General features: G+C 40.9%; 2 protein-coding genes and 4 non-coding genes across 6 annotated transcripts; 4 read left to right on the forward strand and 2 right to left on the reverse strand.

Moving 5' to 3' along the window:
* Positions 1–5: 5 nt before the first annotated feature.
* Positions 6–13,265, reverse strand: gigyf2 (GRB10 interacting GYF protein 2). The gene is given in 30 exon segments (XM_063885968.1): positions 6–818; positions 906–1,041; positions 1,667–1,863; positions 1,973–2,124; positions 2,279–2,484; positions 2,709–3,017; positions 3,112–3,234; positions 3,318–3,569; positions 3,658–3,737; positions 3,740–3,815; positions 3,920–4,060; positions 4,283–4,383; positions 4,505–4,635; positions 5,074–5,196; positions 5,534–5,628; positions 6,174–6,340; positions 6,449–6,605; positions 6,932–7,101; positions 7,199–7,426; positions 7,942–8,071; positions 8,238–8,443; positions 8,851–9,018; positions 9,117–9,152; positions 9,247–9,287; positions 9,407–9,512; positions 10,296–10,404; positions 10,627–10,722; positions 10,837–11,002; positions 11,202–11,252; positions 13,159–13,265. Coding segments are annotated over 29 exon segments (4,008 nt in total). The 5' UTR covers positions 11,240–11,252; positions 13,159–13,265; the 3' UTR covers positions 6–750.
* A 615-nt stretch (positions 13,266–13,880) lies between these two features.
* trnap-agg (transfer RNA proline (anticodon AGG)) lies at positions 13,881–13,952 on the forward strand. Its single transcript has one exon. It is a non-coding gene; the product is annotated as a tRNA-Pro (tRNA).
* Positions 13,953–14,170: 218 nt separating this feature from the next.
* On the reverse strand, positions 14,171–14,242 carry trnaw-cca (transfer RNA tryptophan (anticodon CCA)). The gene has a single exon. It is a non-coding gene; the product is annotated as a tRNA-Trp (tRNA).
* Positions 14,243–14,346: 104 nt separating this feature from the next.
* Positions 14,347–14,420, forward strand: trnai-aau (transfer RNA isoleucine (anticodon AAU)). The gene has a single exon. It is a non-coding gene; the product is annotated as a tRNA-Ile (tRNA).
* Positions 14,421–15,215: 795 nt separating this feature from the next.
* On the forward strand, positions 15,216–15,287 carry trnag-ucc (transfer RNA glycine (anticodon UCC)). The gene has a single exon. It is a non-coding gene; the product is annotated as a tRNA-Gly (tRNA).
* A 1,742-nt stretch (positions 15,288–17,029) lies between these two features.
* Positions 17,030–20,883, forward strand: kncn (kinocilin). The gene is made up of 5 exons (XM_063885970.1): positions 17,030–17,259; positions 19,012–19,080; positions 19,192–19,260; positions 19,779–19,872; positions 20,681–20,883. Exons 1-5 carry the CDS (start codon positions 17,112–17,114, stop codon positions 20,751–20,753), a joined length of 453 nt encoding a protein of 150 aa, XP_063742040.1. The 5' UTR covers positions 17,030–17,111; the 3' UTR covers positions 20,754–20,883.
* Positions 20,884–21,122: the final 239 nt, after the last annotated feature.

Here is a 21,122-nt window from a genome sequence, read left to right on the forward strand (position 1 = left end):
AGATGCACAATTGAAAGTTTATTCTTTAAACAGCCTAGTATTTTACAAGAAATAGATAACTACTTGGAACTTTTTGATATGTCCTTAAAACAGGACATTAGTGGCCACAAATCCTTGGGCTCGACTTTTGTCATCATTATCCATGAACACCCAGCAGAAAATAGGGAGGGGAAGAGAAGGAGGGAAATGGAAGGGGGGGGATTAAAGTGAACGGGGAAAAACTTTCAATAAATTAAACAAAAACAATGGATATAATCTCTAACCTTTCCCATAATACCCCAACCACCCTTCCCATATATCCACATAAAAAATCAAAAAGAAATCCCATACCATGAAGGCCAAATTTGAAGTCACTGAATTTTAGGTAATGATCCGGGAACAAGCATCTGATAACAGACATCAACTCTTCAGCCGACCTTCTCCAGAAACTTCAGTTTATTCGGTGAATGCTCTCTGGGCAGCTCGGATGTTTCACTGGCCAGTTTGTTCCAGTCCATTTTCTCTGAGGGGTTTTCATCAGATTACAGGTCCGAAGGCAAAAGGAAAACACACCCTGCCTCAGAGATGACTATTGGTTCACAATCTGAAATTTAAGAGGGATTACCAGAGTACATCTGATAAATGAGAAACTGAAAATGAAGGTGAATGTTGTGGAAGCAGTCGGGGAGGAGGGCAGTGTCAGGGGGTTCGGGTACAACGGCTGCTGTTCAAAACGGATACAGTCAGTGGGGTTTGCTTGGCTTCAGTCCCTTAAAAGTCCTCCAAAGTCTCAATCTCTCCCATATTCAGTCTCTCAGATGATGCATTCACAGAAAAACCTGAAGAAAAAGTGAGTTAGCAGATGTGGTAAAGCAATGACACGTCGGCAGGTCTTTCAGATTCAGCAGACTGGTGTTAGCTCTTACCTAGAAGGCTGGGGTCTGCGCGGACCATTTTCTGCTTCTTTTTCTTCTTCCCTGAGGTGACGGTCTCAAAGCGCTGCTGCTGGACACTCGTATGGTTGGACTGATAGACTGACGATGATCCACCCCATACAGAATCCTGGGCAGAGAGAAATGCAAATTTAAAAGACTGAAGTTCTGGTCTAAGTCGAGACGTTACCACTTCACTTGAATGATTATGACAATTATGCACAAAGACTGAGCTGGGTTAATGATTATTCAAGTTCTATGGAGATTGATTTCATGGTAAAATGAGTAAAAACACAAGACTCCTGCCATTTCATGACAAAACACGATATCCGACGGGGGGGAAACGGAAACATTGTGGCAATACATTAGTGAGAGACACCCCGAAATATTGCCCTGTTGGCACATTATCAAAGTATATGAAATGCATCGAGACGGCTTATGCAAGAGGAACACATGGACATGTTTGGTCTGCATTCCCATCAGGAAATGAGGAATAAGCAGCGCAATTACATATTTTGGGGCTGATCCAAAGGGGGTGACGTGAGGGAGGGAGTCACAGGGTGAAATATAAATAACAGTTGTGGTTCATGGACTATGACGGCAAAACAACGTCAGAGGTAGCTTGCTAACCAGAAATAACCCAGACTGCAATCTATTTTTGGGGTAGCAAGAGGGACAGATGTCTCTCACATGAACATCACCGTACATCACATGTTGACTCTTTAACTCGCTGGTACGGTTTTAGCCTGACTCACCTGCTGCTGCTGCTTGAGGACTTGCTGTTGGTTCTGCGGTGCCGGTTTCTGTTGGTTAGCGTTCTGTTTGGCACGTCGCTCCAGGAACTGCTTGGCAAAGTCCTTGGCCTCGGGAGTGTCCCCCAGGTAGGCCCGGACGTAGTCGTGCACCTCATACGGAGAGTCCACTTCTTTCAGGAAGGATGCAAACGTGGGAACTGCCAGGGAGACGGGCGGAGAATATATATTGTGAGATTGGCTTCCAGGAATGCTTTTTCCATAGTTGTAGGTGGATGGCCCTTGCTAAGATTATTTTTAAAGTCTCACCATCCAGATTGTTGGCCGTGTTGAGGGTGTGCAGGGTTTGCTCACACCATTGCATGAAGGTGTCTTGCTTGCTCTTGTTGACCCCTTGAAACAACTTGACTAACTTCTCCTCCTCCTCTGCTTTCTTATTGGCCCGCCCACTCACAGAGTTACTTTACGTGTAGATAAAAACGCAGGAGGAAGACAAAAAGAAGTCATTAGGATCTGTGTATAAGTCATATCCATATATGGCAAGACTCCTTTTCATCCGGAGGTGGTGAGGAAAACAGGTTTTATTTTTCTATTTTTGGTCTTTTTATTAAATACCTCAGGTTTGCGTTTCCTTTGTTGTTCTTCTGCGTGCTGGCTTTCTTGGTTGAAGGCAGTTGCTGCACAGCGTCTTTCACAGCCTCATCCCAGAAGCCCATGTTAGAGTTGTTTGTGTCGCCCCAGATGCTGCTGGAGTCCGAGCCCCAGTTCGTGCTCGGGCTCGTGTTCATGGACCCCCACACCGAGCTACTCAGAGACGCCGTCTGTGATGAGAGCAAGACAGTGTTACATACGCAATACATTTCATTACTAATTAAGCTGCATATTTTTTCCTCAACTTATCAGTTTTTTTGGCCTTCACAAAATAACAAAATGCACATCCAAATGTCTTTAAACCCAAGGTGTTCAACAGTGTTCACACAACACAAAGAAAACAACTAAAATGTACTCCTTTAGCTGACAAGACAGTACAAAATGGGCCTCTTACAGTTCTGTTTTGACTGCGACTCTGTTGTGGGACGACAGGCTGTGGTTGCGGTTGCTGCTGTGGCTGTTGCTGTTGCTGTTGCTGTTGCTGTGGCTGCTGCTGTTGTTGTTGTTGCTGCTGCGGCAAAGGCTGCTCCTTCCGCTGTTTCATCTGCTGGGCTTCTTCCCTTTGAATCTCGAGCAGAGATTTGGTGGCAGCTGGCTGTTTGGCCACACTGCCCCAACTAGACATCTTGGCCTGGGGCTGCTGAGCCAGATGCAGGGCCTGCTGCTGCTGGAGCTTCAGCATCTCCTGCTGCTGGCGTCGCTGCTGTGGGGGGGAGGAGGGATAAATAGGACATGAGTTAGTGTGCATCAAAACGACAAAGATGAAAAGGAAATGGCAGACTGCTTGCCGTATTTACCTCCTCCCGGGTCTGTCGTTCTCTCTCCTCTTCCAGTTTCTGGATCTCGGCCAGTGACAGGGCGCTCTGATTCTGGTTTATAACGCTGACCGACTGCTGGCCCCACTTTGAAGAGGATGGAAGCTGCAGAGCAGGACGATGTATTTAATGACCTTACGTATATTTTGTACTGTCCATTTTAGCTGACTCATCCTCTGTGCCCTTACCTTCATTTGTGCGAGCTGCTGCTGCTGCTGCTGTTGCTGCTGCAGTCTCCTGAGCGCCTCCTGTTGCTGCTGCCTCTGTCTCTGCAGCTCCTGCTGTCTTTGGGCCTCCTGCTCTCTCCTCTTCTGCTCCTCCAGTTGTTGTTGGGCTAAAGCAGCCGCCGCCGCAGCAGCTACTGCCTCTTCCTCTGCTCGCTTCTCCTCCTCACGCCTCCTCATTGCTTCAAGTTCCTCCTGCTTTCTGCGCTCATCCTCCTGATAAAGTAAAAAGAAAAATCTGTTTAGAAATGTCATAAATCCAGATAGGAGGTAGGAAGAGTGTGACATGGTTTCGTCAGCGTACTTGTTTGCGAAGGAACTCTTCCCGTTTCCTTCTCTCCTCCTCTTCCCTCTGCCTCTCTTCTAATCTACGGAGAGCTTCTCTTGTGCCATTCTTTCCTCTTCTTCTTTTTGCCTGCGCTGTGCCTCATCTTGCTCTCGCTGCCGTCTTAATGCCTCCTCCTAAAGATTAACAACACCGTCAGTCATCACAGAAATTGCCTCACGGTGAAATAGTAACTCAAAGGCATTCAGTTCTGCAGATTGATATTGTGTGAATGCTCAACCTGTTTGTGCCGTGCCAGCTCCTCTTCTGCCAAGCGTTTGCGCTCTTCCTCCTGTCGCGCCCTCAGGGCTTCCTCTAGCCGTTTCCTCTCCTCTTCCTCCCTTTTTGCTCTCATTTCTGCATCACGCCTTTCCAGCTCCAACTGTCGGATGGGAAAAAAATGATCATGGTAGAAAACATTTCGGACTAATCCTATATCTTAAAAGCTCATCATTTAAAAATTTAAGATTTTCCATTAAATGCAACTCGTACTTCAACTCATCTTTCGAAACACGAAACAAGGAATTGCATACATTTCATCCAATCATGACGTTAGATGAGACTTTCCAAACCCATTTCTCACTGACAACAGAAAGCGGAATACCTTTGCAGACTTTGACTTCTCTAACTGTTGCATCTGCTCGATGGTTGGAGCCTGAGCCACGGAGTCTATGGGTAGATCCCACACGCTGCTTCCATCCCACGCTGCTGAGTGTGATACAACATGATGCATTACACCTGCTGTAACATGACAGATTGCTTTATTTTTCTCATGCGATAACAAAAATAAGCAAAACATTGCAGAATATTTAAGGTAGAAACTCACTGTTTTGAGCAGTTTGTTGAACGTTGGGTGTACAGGAAGCCTGAGAGGACGTGTTCTGCATTTCCCACACAGAACCAGTATCAGGTACAGGCAGGGAGCGGGTCACAGGAGGTAGGAGGCTCTCCGACGCTCTGCAAAAAACATACGAAAATGCCTGTTAATGAATAAGGCTGCACCTAACTTTATTATTGATTATTCTCAAGATTCTTTATCAAAACATATTTAAAAAACAATTATTTCAGACATATATTAAATAAAATGACATGCTGATGCTTTCCCTTTCATTAAGGTTGTACTTCAGTGATAAGCCATTACCAATTTACAGAGACACATTGATGGGCTCTGTCCAAATTACGCCGACGATTTCTGGGGAAATCCATGCTTTGACTGAGCGCAGCAACTTGTTGCAGCCCCCATTATGCAAAATGATGTATACACATGTAAACAGTTTCTCAGATTGATTGCCCAAGCCCTAATAATAAATGCAACCCTGTCTTCGATGGAAAGCAAGGCAAGATTTCTAATCACTTCACCCCGGGTACAGATGTATTAAGAGGTAGGGTATCAACCTGAGCTTGAGTGCCTGGTATTGCTGTAGAAGCAGGTTGATCTGCTGTTGGTGTTGCTGCTGCTGTTGAAGAGGAGCTGAGTTCAGAGTTTTCTGTTGAGCCAGCGCCTGAGCATACTGCTGCCTGAACATTGGAAGACAAATGGAGAAGATCATTGAGATAAACAGGAAGAAGATGTTACCATTTACATAATGAAATGTCAGTAGACACATAGTGTACTTCTAGGTTCAGTTCCTATATGCATTCATGTGATTACATGTTAGTAATATATCATTTACAATTTCATTAGGTGGTGGAGAGACACTTTGATTCGTGCAGCATAGATTAACTCTATTCCTGTATTAAGTGCAGGACATGAAGTAGTTTATAAAAGAGTGGATTTGTTATTGTCAGAATGAAACATAAGCAATCATGCTGCAAATGCAAACTAAAAAAAGTGTTGAATGTGAGAGTGGTGTACCTGAGGAGGTATTGATATTGGAGCTGCTGCAACTGGTAAAGGTTGAGAGCAGTGAGCTCTTGCTGCCTCTTCAACCTCTCCTGATCACCCTCAGCCTGCATTACATAAGACAGGATCAATCACAGCAGTTAACACCAAAAGGTAGATACAAACTAACAAGTTAAGACCTCAGAGCTGAAGCAATCCAGTTGTGCTAAAAGCTAATATTGGCCAATTTCCACTAAAGGTGCATCTACTAAATATCATTTTCAAGCGGGGTGATTTCATATTCAATTGGTTGTTGCTATAGAGATCATGCTCACAGCTGATTAAATGTCATTAAAGTTTAACTTTGGCTGCCAATCTCATCAAAAGGATAGTCAGTAGATTACTTAAAAACACAGAAAGCAGTTATATATACAAGCTGTATGTTTTGCAATCTCAAAGAGAAAATCTTAATTTCTACAAAGCAAACCTTCACAAAACGTATAAAGTGAAGAGAGCAAGGTCTTAAAAGAAGGAGTACATGAAGTATTACCCTGACACATCTTACTGCGAAAAAGAGTGGACTATCACACCCCCTGCTGGCTAGCATTAGCAACTAGAACTGATAACAAAGCAAACCTTTGGACATGAGGAATGAAACATATCAAACACGTACCTGTAGAGGAGGCGGAGCTGGGCCTGGTGTGAATGGTACTCTCCCCCATATCTTAATTATGTCCCCCAGTGCTTGGAACACCTCGTCACACCCTCTTTTGACCAAGAGAGACATGGTGAAGTAACCGGCCTGAAACCACTCCGTCATTTCCGGGTTACTGAATGGACCTGAGAGAGAACAGAAAGACATTCAGGGAAGGTTTTGGAGCGGTTTTGAAAAAATAAAATGTAAAGAATTTAGGTTCCATTTTTAGCACATGACACCTCTTCTCTCACCCTGTATCTCCCCTTGCGGGTCTTTGTAGAACCACTTGAGAGCGGCTTCGTTGGTGAGCGGCAGGCCTGCAGGTTTGGGCTTCTCTGAAGTTTTTACTGTAAGTCTGTCGTCATCCACCACACTATCCTGTAGGTATGCTACCATCTTTTCTGCCTCCTGGTGAAACATGGGGAATAAGACACAGAATTTTAGGAAGAAATTAGATACAGTGACCATAATTAAAACCAAACATAACAGGGTTTTGGGGATTTTAGTGGGCACGGGTTGTCAATATCGTTTTAGGGTCTTTAATGGAAAAATGTACTTTTAATCTCAGTTATTAAATAAAGAATAGTCACACCTCTGTTATCTTTTTAAAGATAACCTTTCCAACATGCGCAAGATTTGAAGAGATACTTCAATTCAGTCGGAGATCTCATTTCTGTTTGTGGAATAGAGGCTAGCCTGATGATCTCATTTTCATTTTAGATCTGCCATCTTACCTGCTCAAAGTGTTTCAGTCCCTCTTCTTCATCTGTGTCGTGTGGCAGAGAAGTGGGCCTGCCAATAGGTGCCATTAAACTCGAAGAGAAGGACAAACGATTGTTCATCGCCACGGGAACCACCATGTGTTTTTGCGGTAGCTGGACGCTTGGTGATGGAGCAGATACTTCTGCAAAGAACAGCACGAGGGAAAATGAGAAATTAGGTGGTTCAATAGGTGTGGATAAAAGTCATTTTTAAAGTGAAATTAAAAACTCAAATCCCACCTGCAAGGGTTGTAGAAATGTGGTTCATGGGAAGGGACTCGAGCATGCTGTTAGACATGGGGACGTGCAGGGGGGCTTTGCAGGTCTCTGGGGGCAGCTCCAGCGGTGGCTGCCGTTCGATCGGCCTCTCAGCCTTTTCTGTTCTGTTGGGCTGGATCAGGGACATAGACTGAGGTTCGGAGACCGGAGGAGCTGCAGGTAAAGCCTCCTCTGATGCTCTCGAAAACTCTAAGAAAAATAATAACAAAAATATTTCTGTCTTCCTTAGGGCTGATGTTGCAGTACTCCACAATGAACATGTTACACATCAGCCATTTCTAGTCAGAGACAAAAAGGTGTTAGACTTTCAGTACCTATGTAGCTTCTTAATAAATCTGTGGTTAGAATTTGAGTTTCTCTCCTAAATCCCTGTTTGGACTTTCAGATATCAGATTTATTTCACTAACTCATGTTTGCGTTCAGGTTCAGTATGACAAAAGTTATGCAAAGTAACTGCTGATGGAAATCCAGCATTTCCTGATTTGCTGCTTCATATTAAAAGCCTTTCAAAAGAAAAGCGACTTTTACTGAGGAGGCTGTGTTATTTAAATCTGTTATCCACCGTTTCACAGCCACTCCTCCTAGGAAATGAAGCAGTCACACCTTGAAACGTGTAGCCATACTGCAATGGAAATGCAAATCCCTGCTGTATTGGGCTGATGCAGTGAGTCAAACCATGTGTAAGGGAAAACAACATATCTGACCTTTTCGTTCAGACTCCGTTTCAATAGCTTTGGTCCCCCTTGAGTCGTCCTCTTCCAGGCCCTCTTCACACTCTTCCAAGGGTTTGAAGTCCAGCTCTCCCTCCTCCAGAATTGGCTCCTTGGAAGCCTTCTGAATACACAAAAAGAACAAAATTACAGCAACTACAAAGCTATGGTCACAACGAGGTGATCTGCTCCATAATATCTAGTGTGGACAACACATTTATAGGAATAAATGGCAAACCATTACTTCATTAAAAAGAAACTCATTGATTTATTCTAAGGTTTCCTCTAACCTTGAGTGAGAGAAAGGCCCCCGATGAGTCGAAGGTGCCTGCCTCCTCATCGGCGTCCTCCAGACACCACTCTGGCAGGCTGTCGTCGTCCAGGCTGCCGCTGCCTGATCGCGGCCTCCTGTAGCCGCGCTCGTCTTCTCTGGCATCAAATGGGAAACGGCGACGCTGATCTGGGTGTTCCCGCCACCCTGCTGACCGAGGCCCTTCTGCTGAAAATGTAAAAAAAAAAAGGTTTTTTAAAAATTTTTAAAGGTAGCATTTTGAACCAATCGTAATCTCAAAATCTACTGTAGCCTCACGAAGATAGCTACAATGATGCCTTCATTGAATTATCTGTTTTACATAAAACATGTTCATTAGTACAAGTATACTATGCTGATATCCACGCTGACAAACTCACCACCATACAAAAGGAAAGTTGTGCTTGAGAATTCCCTTAAGTTAGCAGATGGTAAGAATGTATTGTAAGAATATATTTTGCCATGCGCTGAAATAAGTGTGACAGCCCCACAACAGTTTACAGGCTGCTACACAATTGGACCCTAATCAGTAGTAAGCTAATCAACAAACACTGCAGGTCACATATTGGTTAAAGGGTCAGTACTGCCCCCACCTGGGCTCGGGGGGCACCACCGCTCACTGTCCCATCGAGACCCTGCCGGGCGCCAGCCCCCCTCATCATCCTCACCATTCTGAGCAGAACGCCAGTTCTCACTCTCTGAACGCGTGAAGTCGTGCTTCCTCGGTAGGCCGGTTACACCATCTTCGAAGTTGACTCGGACTGCAGAAAGTAGTGGGTGATGGGTTAGTTAAAGGTTAAGCTATCACTGTTATTTACTCTGAACACTGGTCAAATTTAAACTACAAAAGCACACTTACTGGGATTCAGCGGAAAATGTCCTGGAACAACTTCAGCTGAGGAGACAGACAGCAACAAATAGATAAGCCAGTGCTTTTGCCAATGCATAATCATGTATTGATTATTTGTGTCACATAATTTCACACTGACCTGGGTCTTTTCGACCTGGTTTTTCAAACCTTCTTTCTCCCCTACGGAGATAAATAAAAATACATTAGGTAGGCTCAATACATACATATTGAATGAAGTTCTGTATACGGTTAAAACAAAAGACTTTTAAACGTAACACCACAAATGGACATCTTCATACCTTTCTTCCCAGCTTTGGGAGCGATGCATCTCCCTCACTCCACGACCAAAACCTTCCACATCATCAAAACTTCTTTGGTAAAACCCTCCATCTCCTCTTCCCCGGCCTGAAGACAACCACAGGTTCACATGACTTAACGTGACCTTAAGAGGTCAATTTGCTATTGACTATGTGTGACTGGTTAGCATGAACTAGTCTCTAGGTGGGATATTCAACATGTGGTCAAAGGACCAAATTCAGTTCAAACACCAGCAGAGGGTCGCACAAAGCATCTGAGATTTTCCACGTCAGAATGTCTATAACACGTTCTGCAGCTGGTATTAGTATAAGTATTGGGGGTGATTAACTTTATTACACACATAAATATAAAGCTGAACTACCATGATCCATGCACAAAATCTGCTGTATCATAAAGCTGTACCTTTCCATATGTATACAAAGATGCACAATAAACAGTAAAGTGAACAAGAGTTAAAGTGGTGAAGAAAGTGACTTAATTGACAGCTCTTGAGAGTTGGTCAGTAGGTTGATCCTACAGTGTCTGAATGTATGTGTTCTTGCTACCATCAGTCTGATTTCCAACAGGTTTATCCATGTTTGAGACACATCATCAACTCAAGCAGCTGCAGCAGGGTGTGCTGAGTAGGCACAATACCTACAGAGTGCTAATATTACACTCCTTGTCCCAGCTGGTGGGATTCTTCAAAGGCTTCCTAAATATCTGTACTTGTTGTGACTTCTGAAACTGCATAGGGAAATGGCAAAAAGGCATAAATAAAGAGTAATTTAAAAAAGAAATCCACCATAGTGCTTCCACCAGCAGCTTTGTATCCTTGAAAAGAGCAGGGGAACATGAAACATCCTTGTATGATCTTAATTAAATTCTTACCTCTACCCCTTGAGGTACTTCGGCCTCTTGGTGCCCCTACTATCGGACCGCCTCCACGCCCTGTCAGCCGGAGTACAGCTGAACTGTTTACAGACATGGAAAAATTTCTCTGCAGACACAATTGGGGGAGGGGAGGAAGGGGGACAAAAGACAAACTCTTAACGTTCTGCATCGTGCTTTGTCTTTATTTGGTAGCCAAATTGCCAAAAGTAATCTAAGAAATGACAGCAAGGAGCCGAGGGCAATATGATATTTACGTTGGACTGAGGGTTAAGTCAGGAACTGTTTCTGATCTCTGACCAAGATAAAGACTTGGAATAAGAACACCTACCTGTTCCTCCTCTGTAAAAGACACGAGTGCCAGGGGTGGCAAGGGCTCTTCTTGCAATATGGGTAGGAACTCTTTATCGTGTAGGTCTATGGGGATCTGGCAGAGACAAAAACAATAACAAGGAGAATAAATATCTAATCTTGGCAGGAATACAACTTGTTTAAGTTATTTATTTAACCAGTATTTAATATAATCTGGAGGCCTACCAACCTTGTTGTCCTTTACATAAAGTGCTAACATTTCTTCTCTTCCGTAGCGATAGTCTGCGAGTTTATACTTTGGCAATGCAGGTGAGAGGGGTGGAGAGGCGACCCCGCAGCCACCTCCTCCACCACCACCAATTCCACTGCCACCTCCTCCAGACAAGGCACGGAGCCTGCCAAAAGACAGGGAGAGAAAGGGTAGTAAAAGCAGAAGGGATATAGGAAGAGCAGTAAATAATTAAAAAGCTGAGGTGGCATTAGACATGTCTGAACATGTATGGAAAGCTGCAATGGGTTTTTACATTAAACCAGTTTCACAACCTAAAAATAATTTACATCAGAGCAATAATGAAGTGATGCCAGTTCATTTACCATTCTGGTCCAAAGTTAAGTGTCTGGGTTTCGGCCATTATCCTCGAAGTTCTACAGATATGAAAAGGGGGAAAGGGATTAGTGCCACTCATCATTATATATCATTATAGTATAGCAGTACCACTGTTGAAAAATGAAATGTACGCATTGTGACTGAAGTATTTCCCTCAAAATTGCACAGAAAAGAGAAATCCTACATATTAACATATGTCACTTATTTTATTAAACAAACATTTACTAACAATTCAGTAGTTTTATGGATTCAAATGTTAGCTATCTTACCTTTCAAAAATCGTTTGAATCTTTTTTATTAGTAAGACTAGATTAGGTTATTGTGAATTTAACTGCAGTCTTGCAATCAATTATACCATAACCGTTTTTAGTAAAATCATTTATTTTTAACAACTAATTTACCATAGCAATACTCAATATCATTTCAAAAGAAATGTAAAGTTTTGTTACCAGCTTTAAATAATTACATCTCCTCAGGCTATATAGCCCATCCCACTAGCACACAAGCAGTGTACAATTACAATCTGCTAAAGCTATTTTAGGAAGTCTCCCAGTCTGCAAAGAGGGTCTGGACACCTGTAACTGACAACGGATGCAGCCTTAAGATAATAAACCACTAAAACATTATTTTTTGGTAATAAGATTTGAATTTTGTTTATCCAATGCCAAGACTTTTCGCTCGGATTTTGACTGGAAAACAATGATTTATGACTCAAATATCGGGCACAAACGGCGACAGTACACACACTGACCATATGGAAGCCAGGATAAGCCACGTGTAACTTGGTAGTTAAAGCAATAAATACGTTAAAGTAACACACATTGGTGGCAATTCTTCTACACGGCTTGCAAATGTACCAGTGTTAAAATAGAGTATCAAAGTTTAAACAACGGTATGATTTGTAAGAAATTACTTTTGATCCTATGTCGCAAACTACCCAATCCGTTCCAAACAAAACAACTTTTAAAAGTTTGGTTTATGACTTGATTTTTTTGTAAACAGGGGACATGAATTGAATCAAATAAAAATATGACAAGATCCCCGTGTTCGTTCATAGTTGTCCCGATTGTTAACTTAAAACTTTCTGTACATCGTGTAACGTTAACGCAAATCAAACACACAGCTAAATAACGCGAGTCACAATGACCCACCGTGCTGTAGTATATAGTGGCTAACGCTGGTTAAAACTACTGAAGCATGTTAACGTCGGCAAGAGCCGAAATAGTCATTCGGGAAGGTTAAGTAGAAATCATCACTAACGTTGGCTAACATAGCAAATTAGCCAGTCCAATGCATGGGTATTTTGCTTTACACAAGACGAACGTAACTGACATTACCCAACTACTTTCCTATCGGATAAAGGTTGACCGAGGATTAATAGTTATGTTAAATGTTGGCAGCAGAGTTGTGTTACTTTCTAAATGCATTTGCCACACCATGGTATGCTTGCTAGCCAACGGTAGTTAGGCTAGCGCGTTAGCTAGCCATCTGCCTTTTGCCAGCTAGCAATACGCGTTATATACCAACGTAGCTAATGTCCGCGTGCCATAGGTGAATATAAGATACTGTACTGACATCAATTTGTAACCATAAGAAAATACGCATTGCCATATGATCTAACGTGTATGACCAAGGCAACATCTGACAGAGGAGTTAATCCCTGTCCTAAATGCTAGCATGCTAACGGTTGGGCTAACTAGCTACACGCGGCCTTCTCGCAGCCTGGATCCACAACAACATTTCCTCCTTTAACTGTCCCGCACTTCACTCGCTACGGACGCGCATACTGAGTCACTGGAGCCCGGTGCTGCGAGGCCAAGTAAACATGTTGGTTTAACAACAGTCCAAAGCACAACAGTTCGTCACAATATGACTCTCTGACACGGAGCTTTACCTAAATGTAAGATTGTCCTTCGTTAGTGTATTAAACTTTGGCTGTCTTACCTCTGCTTGTTCTGACAGCACAAGGTTTGTATGCGAGTTGTGTGGCGCTCTCTCTCTCTCCCTCTCTCTCTCTCTTGCTCTCTCGCTCTCTCTCTCTCCCCGCTTTCCACAAGATGGCTGAGTTTAGGTCACATGACATCGGATAAAACCCGTATGCCGTGGACAGATTTGCTGACTGGTGCGGTTTTCACAAACAACGAGGTGAATATTCTCAATGTTTTTTTTTAAATCGATGTCATGTTGGACAAGAAATATCAATACACACATTAGTATATAAATCTATAAAGGCATTGATAAAGAAAATATAATAAATAATCAGCAGTGTTGTAAAGTAACTAAGTAGCCTACATTCACTCGAGTACTGTATGAATACAATATTAAGACAACTGAACACTAGTGCAGTCAGTTACATTTTAATGGATTGTGGCAGACATACAAATAAACGGATGTTGTCTGCCACTGGTGTAGAAATATAAGTATTTTATTATTATCCCAACATTGTCCTAATGCTAGGCTATCTGGTGTTTGGTTTCCACCTGTTAAGGGACGGCCAATTTAACTTTAATGTCGATATTAAAATGTTAAAAATAATTTCTCTGTGTTTGTGGTTAAGTTAAAAATATGAAGTTAAGGATCCCCTGCAAAGTTAAATCTAACATAATCACCTAAGGATCATTCTGTTGTGAGTTTTCTCAAATGTTACTGCCAGGTATTTGGACGTCGGCTCGTTGGTCTAGGGGTATGATTCTCGCTTAGGGTGCGAGAGGTCCCGGGTTCAAATCCCGGACGAGCCCTTGCTTTGGTCTTTTTGCTTGCGTCTTTTCAGTCTTTTAGTTTTTTATTTATTCTTACAGATAATAATTCCTTTATTTATTTATTAAACTTACCTCTGTCTGTCCTCCATAGAGAACATCTGTTACATATCTTAAAGATGTCGAGGGTTTATTTGACGGAGACGCTGTTTGGTGTGATCTATTTTTCTTATAATAAATAAAACTAATATCAAAAGGATTGACCCCGACGTGATTTGAACACGCAACCTTCTGATCTGGAGTCAGACGCGCTACCGTTGCGCCACGAGGTCCATTCCAACATATACCGTCCCCATAGAGAATAATTGAACGCTAGTATGTCACAATAAGTTGCCTCATGGTCTATAAATAGGCCATTGTAACAGTGACGTGTCTAGGCCGGTTAGCTCAGTTGGTTAGAGCGTGGTGCTAATAACGCCAAGGTCGCGGGTTCGATCCCCGTACTGGCCACTAAATTTTGCATAAATATGGGAATAAATGCAGTAAGAATTAAACAATGCAGATAAAAAGATAATATTGATATTAAGACAAGAAAAAATAAAATATGTAAACAAATAAATAAATGAATGTATGAATAAATACCAATTGAAAAAAAATCTGCACTTTAAATACGTAAATACATATATTTAATTCATGTCTAAATTAACGTTCATTTACATTTGTTTGTTCAAACTTATATCAGTTGCCCTCCTCCATAGTCAATGTTTTTCGCTTTATCTAGGTTTATATTTACATGTTGTTTTGGATGCATATTTTTCTATCAATCTCACAGTCTTACACGGCCTACACCGCCATCTGGTGGACTTTAGATGGGTCGAATAGAGATAAATAGAAAAAAATAAATAATAATAAATAAATACGTAAATAAAATAATGAACAAATAAATGTGGAAATGAATCCAGGAATAAATACAAAAATAAATATGGAAATAAATGCATAAAAGTTGAGAATAAAACAGAACATACATTATTACATTTATTGAATTTATTTTTTACATTTATGTTCACTTGTATTTATCTGTCTGTATGTGAATTAAGTAGGCAGTCCTTACCTCAGTCTGAAACATGATTGGTTAGAAGATTGTGATCATTTGTGGCAGATTTTGTTTAACTACTTGTGACTGGCTAACCTCGCTGATTCGTGTTCGGTCACACAGTGTTCTGTTTAACCATTAACGATATATGAATAACCGATTTGACTGAAAATATCAACAAACCTTTGCGTTTGCCTGCTTGTACTATCAAAGCGTTGGTGGTATAGTGGTGAGCATAGCTGCCTTCCAAGCAGTTGACCCGGGTTCGATTCCCGGCCAACGCATACTTTTTTGCCAGTGCTCTCACTTCATTTCTATATTGCTGATTAGCTTTCCTTTTTACAGCTAATCATAGAATGTGCATTATCAATGTGGAAACATGTAAGTTGAATATTAATATTTTTAAAAGATTTGTTTTTCAGAAGTGTGTTTGTATTTGTTTATCTAAATAATTTGTCTTTATTTATAGAGCAAACCTGAGACTCGTAACCACTTTACATGGCCCAGTGTAATTAACCTCGGAGAGATTTGATACATTCATGTCATTTGTCAATATTTATTGCCTCAAACGTAATGGCTCTGCACAGCCTCCCACACTAATAGCTCAAGCTTGTGGGATTTAGTGTGTTCATTATGCAAACATTAGAGATGGTGTGTCACTTTAGCACCTGAAAGCAAGCTCTAAAAGTATTTCATTCCAAGCGAATGTTATTGTGTTTCCTTCACAATAATTCCTTTTGAGTACAAGGCCAAAGATCTCTTCACAGTTGCACAGGATAACATTTCCCTTCTTTTAGATTTTTGCACTCACATCTAAAGACTTTCTGATGGACATTATAGAACTTCTGAATGTTGATACCTTTAAAAAGTGCCACTTTAGCTTAATGAATATGCAACACTATATCTTCTACAGCAAGATAAAAAAAGAATAACAATACATGCTGACTTGGAAAATCATATGTTTATTATTCCATCACTTATTTCATCTTTGCAATTTTTTCTTGATTCACTGGAAGGTTTTTCCTTTCTAAAATTTTAAGAAATTATCATCTGAGGAAAAATGTTTTCACTTATTTTCTCCAAGTGCTGACACACTAAAAAAAACGTATCCTTTGACAGTGTGTCGTTTGGAGGGTCACAAAGGTATGGCATGCCTTTGTCTCTCTCTCTCTCTCTCCCAAAAACACACACACACACACACACACACACACACACACACACACACACACACACACACACACACACACACACACACACACATACACACACACACACACACACACACACACACACACACACACACACACACACACACACACACACACACACACACACACACCGTATCAACAGCATTGATTGATAATAATAGAAGTAGACGTAGACTTGCTGAACAGGAAATGTGTCACTGTTTCTCCTCTATCCCCACTTAGTTCATTTGTTATCCTATTCACCGGTGTTAATCCTGCTTACCCTCTTTTTCCCTCTGTTGCCATGGATATGCTATTCCTATGGCAACTGCAGGCCTTTCTGCGTGGCCTCGGGCCCCCACCGTAGAGGACTCTCCGAACCTTTCATTACACATTCCCTTCAAGCTTGCAGAAAAATCTCACAAGTAGCACATACTCTAACTCTCTCTCTCTAACTGTTGCCCTTTCTTGCTCCCTCCATCCCCGTTACTCTCTTTGTGTCTCTGCCCTTGATCTCACACCGCTGTGTCATACGTGTAAGTCCTGGATGCTCTGTCATGCTCCATACATGTCACACAGCTGTGTTAGTGTATTTATATTTCCTAAATTACTCTCCAGGCGTCCACTGATACTAGATGCCGATGCTGGTAGGAAGAGCGTTGTGATCAGATTTGAATCGCATGTATCGCTTTCATGTAAAAGTCAGAGACCCAAGCTTTCTAATTTCCAGTGGCAATAGAAACCAGAGCCCCATCTTTAAAGATGCATGAGACATCTTGATCCACGGAGAATAGAGATGGAGGCTCTGTCAGAGAAAGTGTTTTCTGTGTCAGAGAGTGAAAGTGAGGAAGAGGAGAGGTTTCCACAGATGATAGTGAAGTTGCCAGTGGCAGTGTGGGCCCGGAGGCCTCCGCCTGCTGAATGAACCCCATCAGCGTCGGGGAGTACCATGGGCTGCGGGTGGGCTCGTCCCTGCTCGGCATTGTGGCGGGCTGCATCATCATTGGGGTGTCCAGGGAGTGTGACGCCGATGCTGTAGGAGGGATCTTCTTGGGAGCGGGAGGCCTTGGTTAGTGTGTGTCAAACTTTCTAACTGCTGACCTAATTTTAGAAAAGCTATTTACAGTAGAAATAGTTATTCATTGTTTGTCGTGATGCATTTTGCCTCGAGCCTCTACACCCATTGATTATTTCTGAAATGTCACAGTATATCATTGGGAGATTTGTTAATGTAAACAACTTAAAACATACGTACAATTATTTGATCACCTTAGTACTGCATGGTTTTCCTAATTTTTACAAGACTGGCTTCTATAAATGATTTTGACTCGATCTTTATAGACACCGCTATATCTCTACCAGGTAGGATAGAGTTTCAACACTCAATTAGATCAATCAATTAGTCGATGAAAATGTTATATTTGAATCAAATAAAATATGTGGCTAGTTAATCGAGAATAAAAATGTAGTTGTAGTCCTTATAAAGAAGAACCTACACTACCTGCATCAATTAATAAATAAACTACTAGCAAATATTCTAGTTGTGTAAAAAGGAAATACCATTTAGTTACTCATTTGGATGTTGTGTTTTAATAAGGTCATAAGAAAATAAATAAAATAAAATATTGAATGATAATTATTATTTTTACATAAACAGCAGTTGAATCTGGGAGAATCCAAATCATGAGGAAATAAAACATGAATTGAATGTTTTCAGGAGGACAGTTCATATTCAACATGTAAAATGACTAATATTTTTTTAATACATTTTTAAAAATCCCAAATTAAAGTGAAAGCATGTGGCCTGTGACATTTTCCCTTCACCAGCCTTGCAAAACACACCATGTGATCATTTGATACAACAGTGTAACTGGAAGCGACTGACAGCCTGAGGAGTTTCACTGCCAAGATGGACAAGTGAGAAAGAGAAAGAACCAAAGGCCAGGGCTTTTGATCCAAGGACGACAACATTAGCATGCATTGTTAATGGTAAATGTATTCTCGCTGATGATTTGATCAGCTCTCAATAATTCATTTGTGTTACTTATGTGCAAATAAAATTTGGCAAATCAAAACTGTGGACAGCAGCTTGACCGAGACTCTGGCAGCTCTCGTGCAGCTAAGTAGCATCTAATGATGTGTTTTGGGGCTTATGTGCCTTGATGCCTCCTCCGACACATAGGCTGACTAATGAGTATGAACAGAGTGTTCTCGGCAGATCCTTTTCACTCCTTCTGCAGTTTCATGACATTTTAAGCACATGCATGCATCACAGCCACCCTCAGGACCTGCCAGTGTTTAATGCCAGCTCTTGTGCTTATAAGAGAAATCAATAACTGTGGAATTGGAGCAGAGTGCCACAGAGAGGCACACAAGCCCTGTGGTTCAGAAATTACTTTATACTTTGAGCTGAACAGCAGGAAACATCACACACTGTATCTGGTATAAAATAATCTGAAGGATGTTTCATAATCGTGTTATTGTCGATCATGATTTAAATGAGCATGGAAACTTCTAGGAAAAAGGGAAGAGAATGTGGCTATATTTTGGTGTGGCTCACATGCAATATATGGCAATTGTGCAAATGCAATTAGCAGAATGATTAGTAGAAATCTCTGCTATAATGAGATTTCTCTTATGAGCGCAGTACACAATATTCTCTTTTCTACACTCCTAGTTAGTTTCAGGCCACTACAGTGCAAATTCAGGTCAAAGAAAAATTAAAAGGTATATTCACACTACTACTCTTGTTCCTATTTCTTATCTATGCAACCAATAGTGATTAGGACACTATAGTAGTTTTATGCTATCTGCTTTCCAGGCCTGCTCATAGCAATCTACCCCTTCATTAAAGCCTGGCTGAACATCAACAATATTCTTCCATCCTTTGGTAAGATGTTTTATATTTTTGTTCATTGATTGAACACTCAATTTGTATATATTTTTTATTGTATTTAAAATAAAATGTTATTTTGTCTTTGAATATATTTTCACTTCACAGGAAACTTCAGAGTGCATCCCGCTGCCAATGTTGCTCCTGATCAACTTGTGGAGACAATAAGAAGAGAAGGTAAGTGAGCCTAAAGTGTTTTGTTTCCTTAGAGTTTCAACAGAAAAATAGAGAATTAGACGATTAATGGTTTTCTTCTTCATAGTGAGCCATTTAGTTCATGGTCGTTATTCGTTGATAGCAAATGGGACACCTGTCTGTTCACTGGAGAGTTAACACCAGTGAGAGGTGTTGCATTTCTCGGAGTGCCATTGAAAAAGTAAAAAAACAAGCATGTTTTCTTCTTTCATAACTGCTTTTGCTTGACCTAGAAAATATTATGAGATCAAGGAAAGATGTGAGATGTGATAGAAAATAGCCACTTCGCTAAGGGAATTGCATTAAAGTAACACCTGTTGAACATGTTCATGTGAATGTTAGTTCATCAAAATATATTACTGGTGGTTTTACTGGTGATGTTTTTCTCCACAAAAGTTCACTTAAAAAAACATTAATATATTAAGTATTATGGAGTGATGATGTGTAGATAAGATATTGATACAACCTGTAGTTGATCTTCTCTCCTTTTTTCCTGGCAGGGACTCAGAGTCAGCTCAACCTGGAGCGCTCTAAGAGTCGAATGGGAACCTTTGTGGAGGGCGGACCGATGGCTGAGCCCAACCCAGATGAAGGGTAAGAGTCCAATATAATATCCCTTTCCTCAGTTCTGTATTTAAATAAAATATTTCATGAAAACTTCTAAATAAAAAAATATTTGTCTTAGTGCAATAATGTAAGGAGGTTGCATGGTGATATCTTATAGTTGCAATTTTCAATTCACCTTTAGTGTCTCCCCTTTATCCCCTAAGTGTAAATATGCTTTCTAAAGGTTTTTCCACACGCATGTTGTTAGAGAACTTGTATTGTATATACCTTTAGCTAATTTTTCAGCATGAATGGATATGTAGTCAGGCCTTAAGCAAAGGCCTTAAGTTGCCGCTGAGTACCTCAGGAACACCTTAAGGTTTTTTGATATTTCTTTGAATTTGGCACAAACATTCACTTGGACTCAAGGATGAACTGAATATAATTTGGTGGTCTAAGTTAGGATCAGTATTACCTCTAAAAACCAATACCGGGCATAACTAAAGAATTCACACTCAAATGATGATAATGTAACACAAAGGTTTAATGGAATCACATTAATAGCAAAGTCAATAATAGTTATCATATTTAGGTATGATCCAAAAAAAAGCCATTCTTTGTTTTGACATTTATGAATGATGGACTGAAATAACTGAATAATATTCTTTAAATAAAACTTCATCTTACTGAGCAATACTTAAAAAAACAAGATTTAAACTAATAACTGAGGTGAATTTTAATACGCTGTGCACATATCAATACACTCATTATGCAGTACAGTTAATTTAAGAGTAATTTTAGTATTTGGAGCTGATTAATTGACCATCATTGAAGAACATGCTCTGGTGTGTTTCAGGACTTCAGACCTGCCAGACGTCTTATCTAGACGGAAACTTAAGCAGCCTACTGGTGATCAAGACCTGCCATGACGTCAACATATGTCCAACCTCACTAAACCTACTTCATTAGGTTTCCTTCAAAAACGAGGATCTCCTGTAGAGCTCTTGTATCACCCGAACCTGCTCGCGTGTCAAGATCACCTCATGGTATTGTTTTTATGTGGCCTAGTAAACATCTCTGAATATTACATTGTTTGTGATTGTTAGAAAACTTTTTCCGAACTTCCTTCCAATGAATGAAGCACATTATCCCAGTAGTTTCAATTGCATGCAGCTCATATCATCATCTCACAATGTTCTCAATATCTGTCATACTGTATATGATTATGGTTGTAATGTGACGATGGGACCTCAATCAAAATCAGCTCAATTACCCATTGCCTTTATTTGTTACAGGAA

This window comes from Eleginops maclovinus, chromosome 6 (genome assembly GCF_036324505.1).
Source record: "Eleginops maclovinus isolate JMC-PN-2008 ecotype Puerto Natales chromosome 6, JC_Emac_rtc_rv5, whole genome shotgun sequence".
In the NCBI taxonomy this organism is placed as follows: domain Eukaryota; kingdom Metazoa; phylum Chordata; class Actinopteri; order Perciformes; family Eleginopidae; genus Eleginops; species Eleginops maclovinus.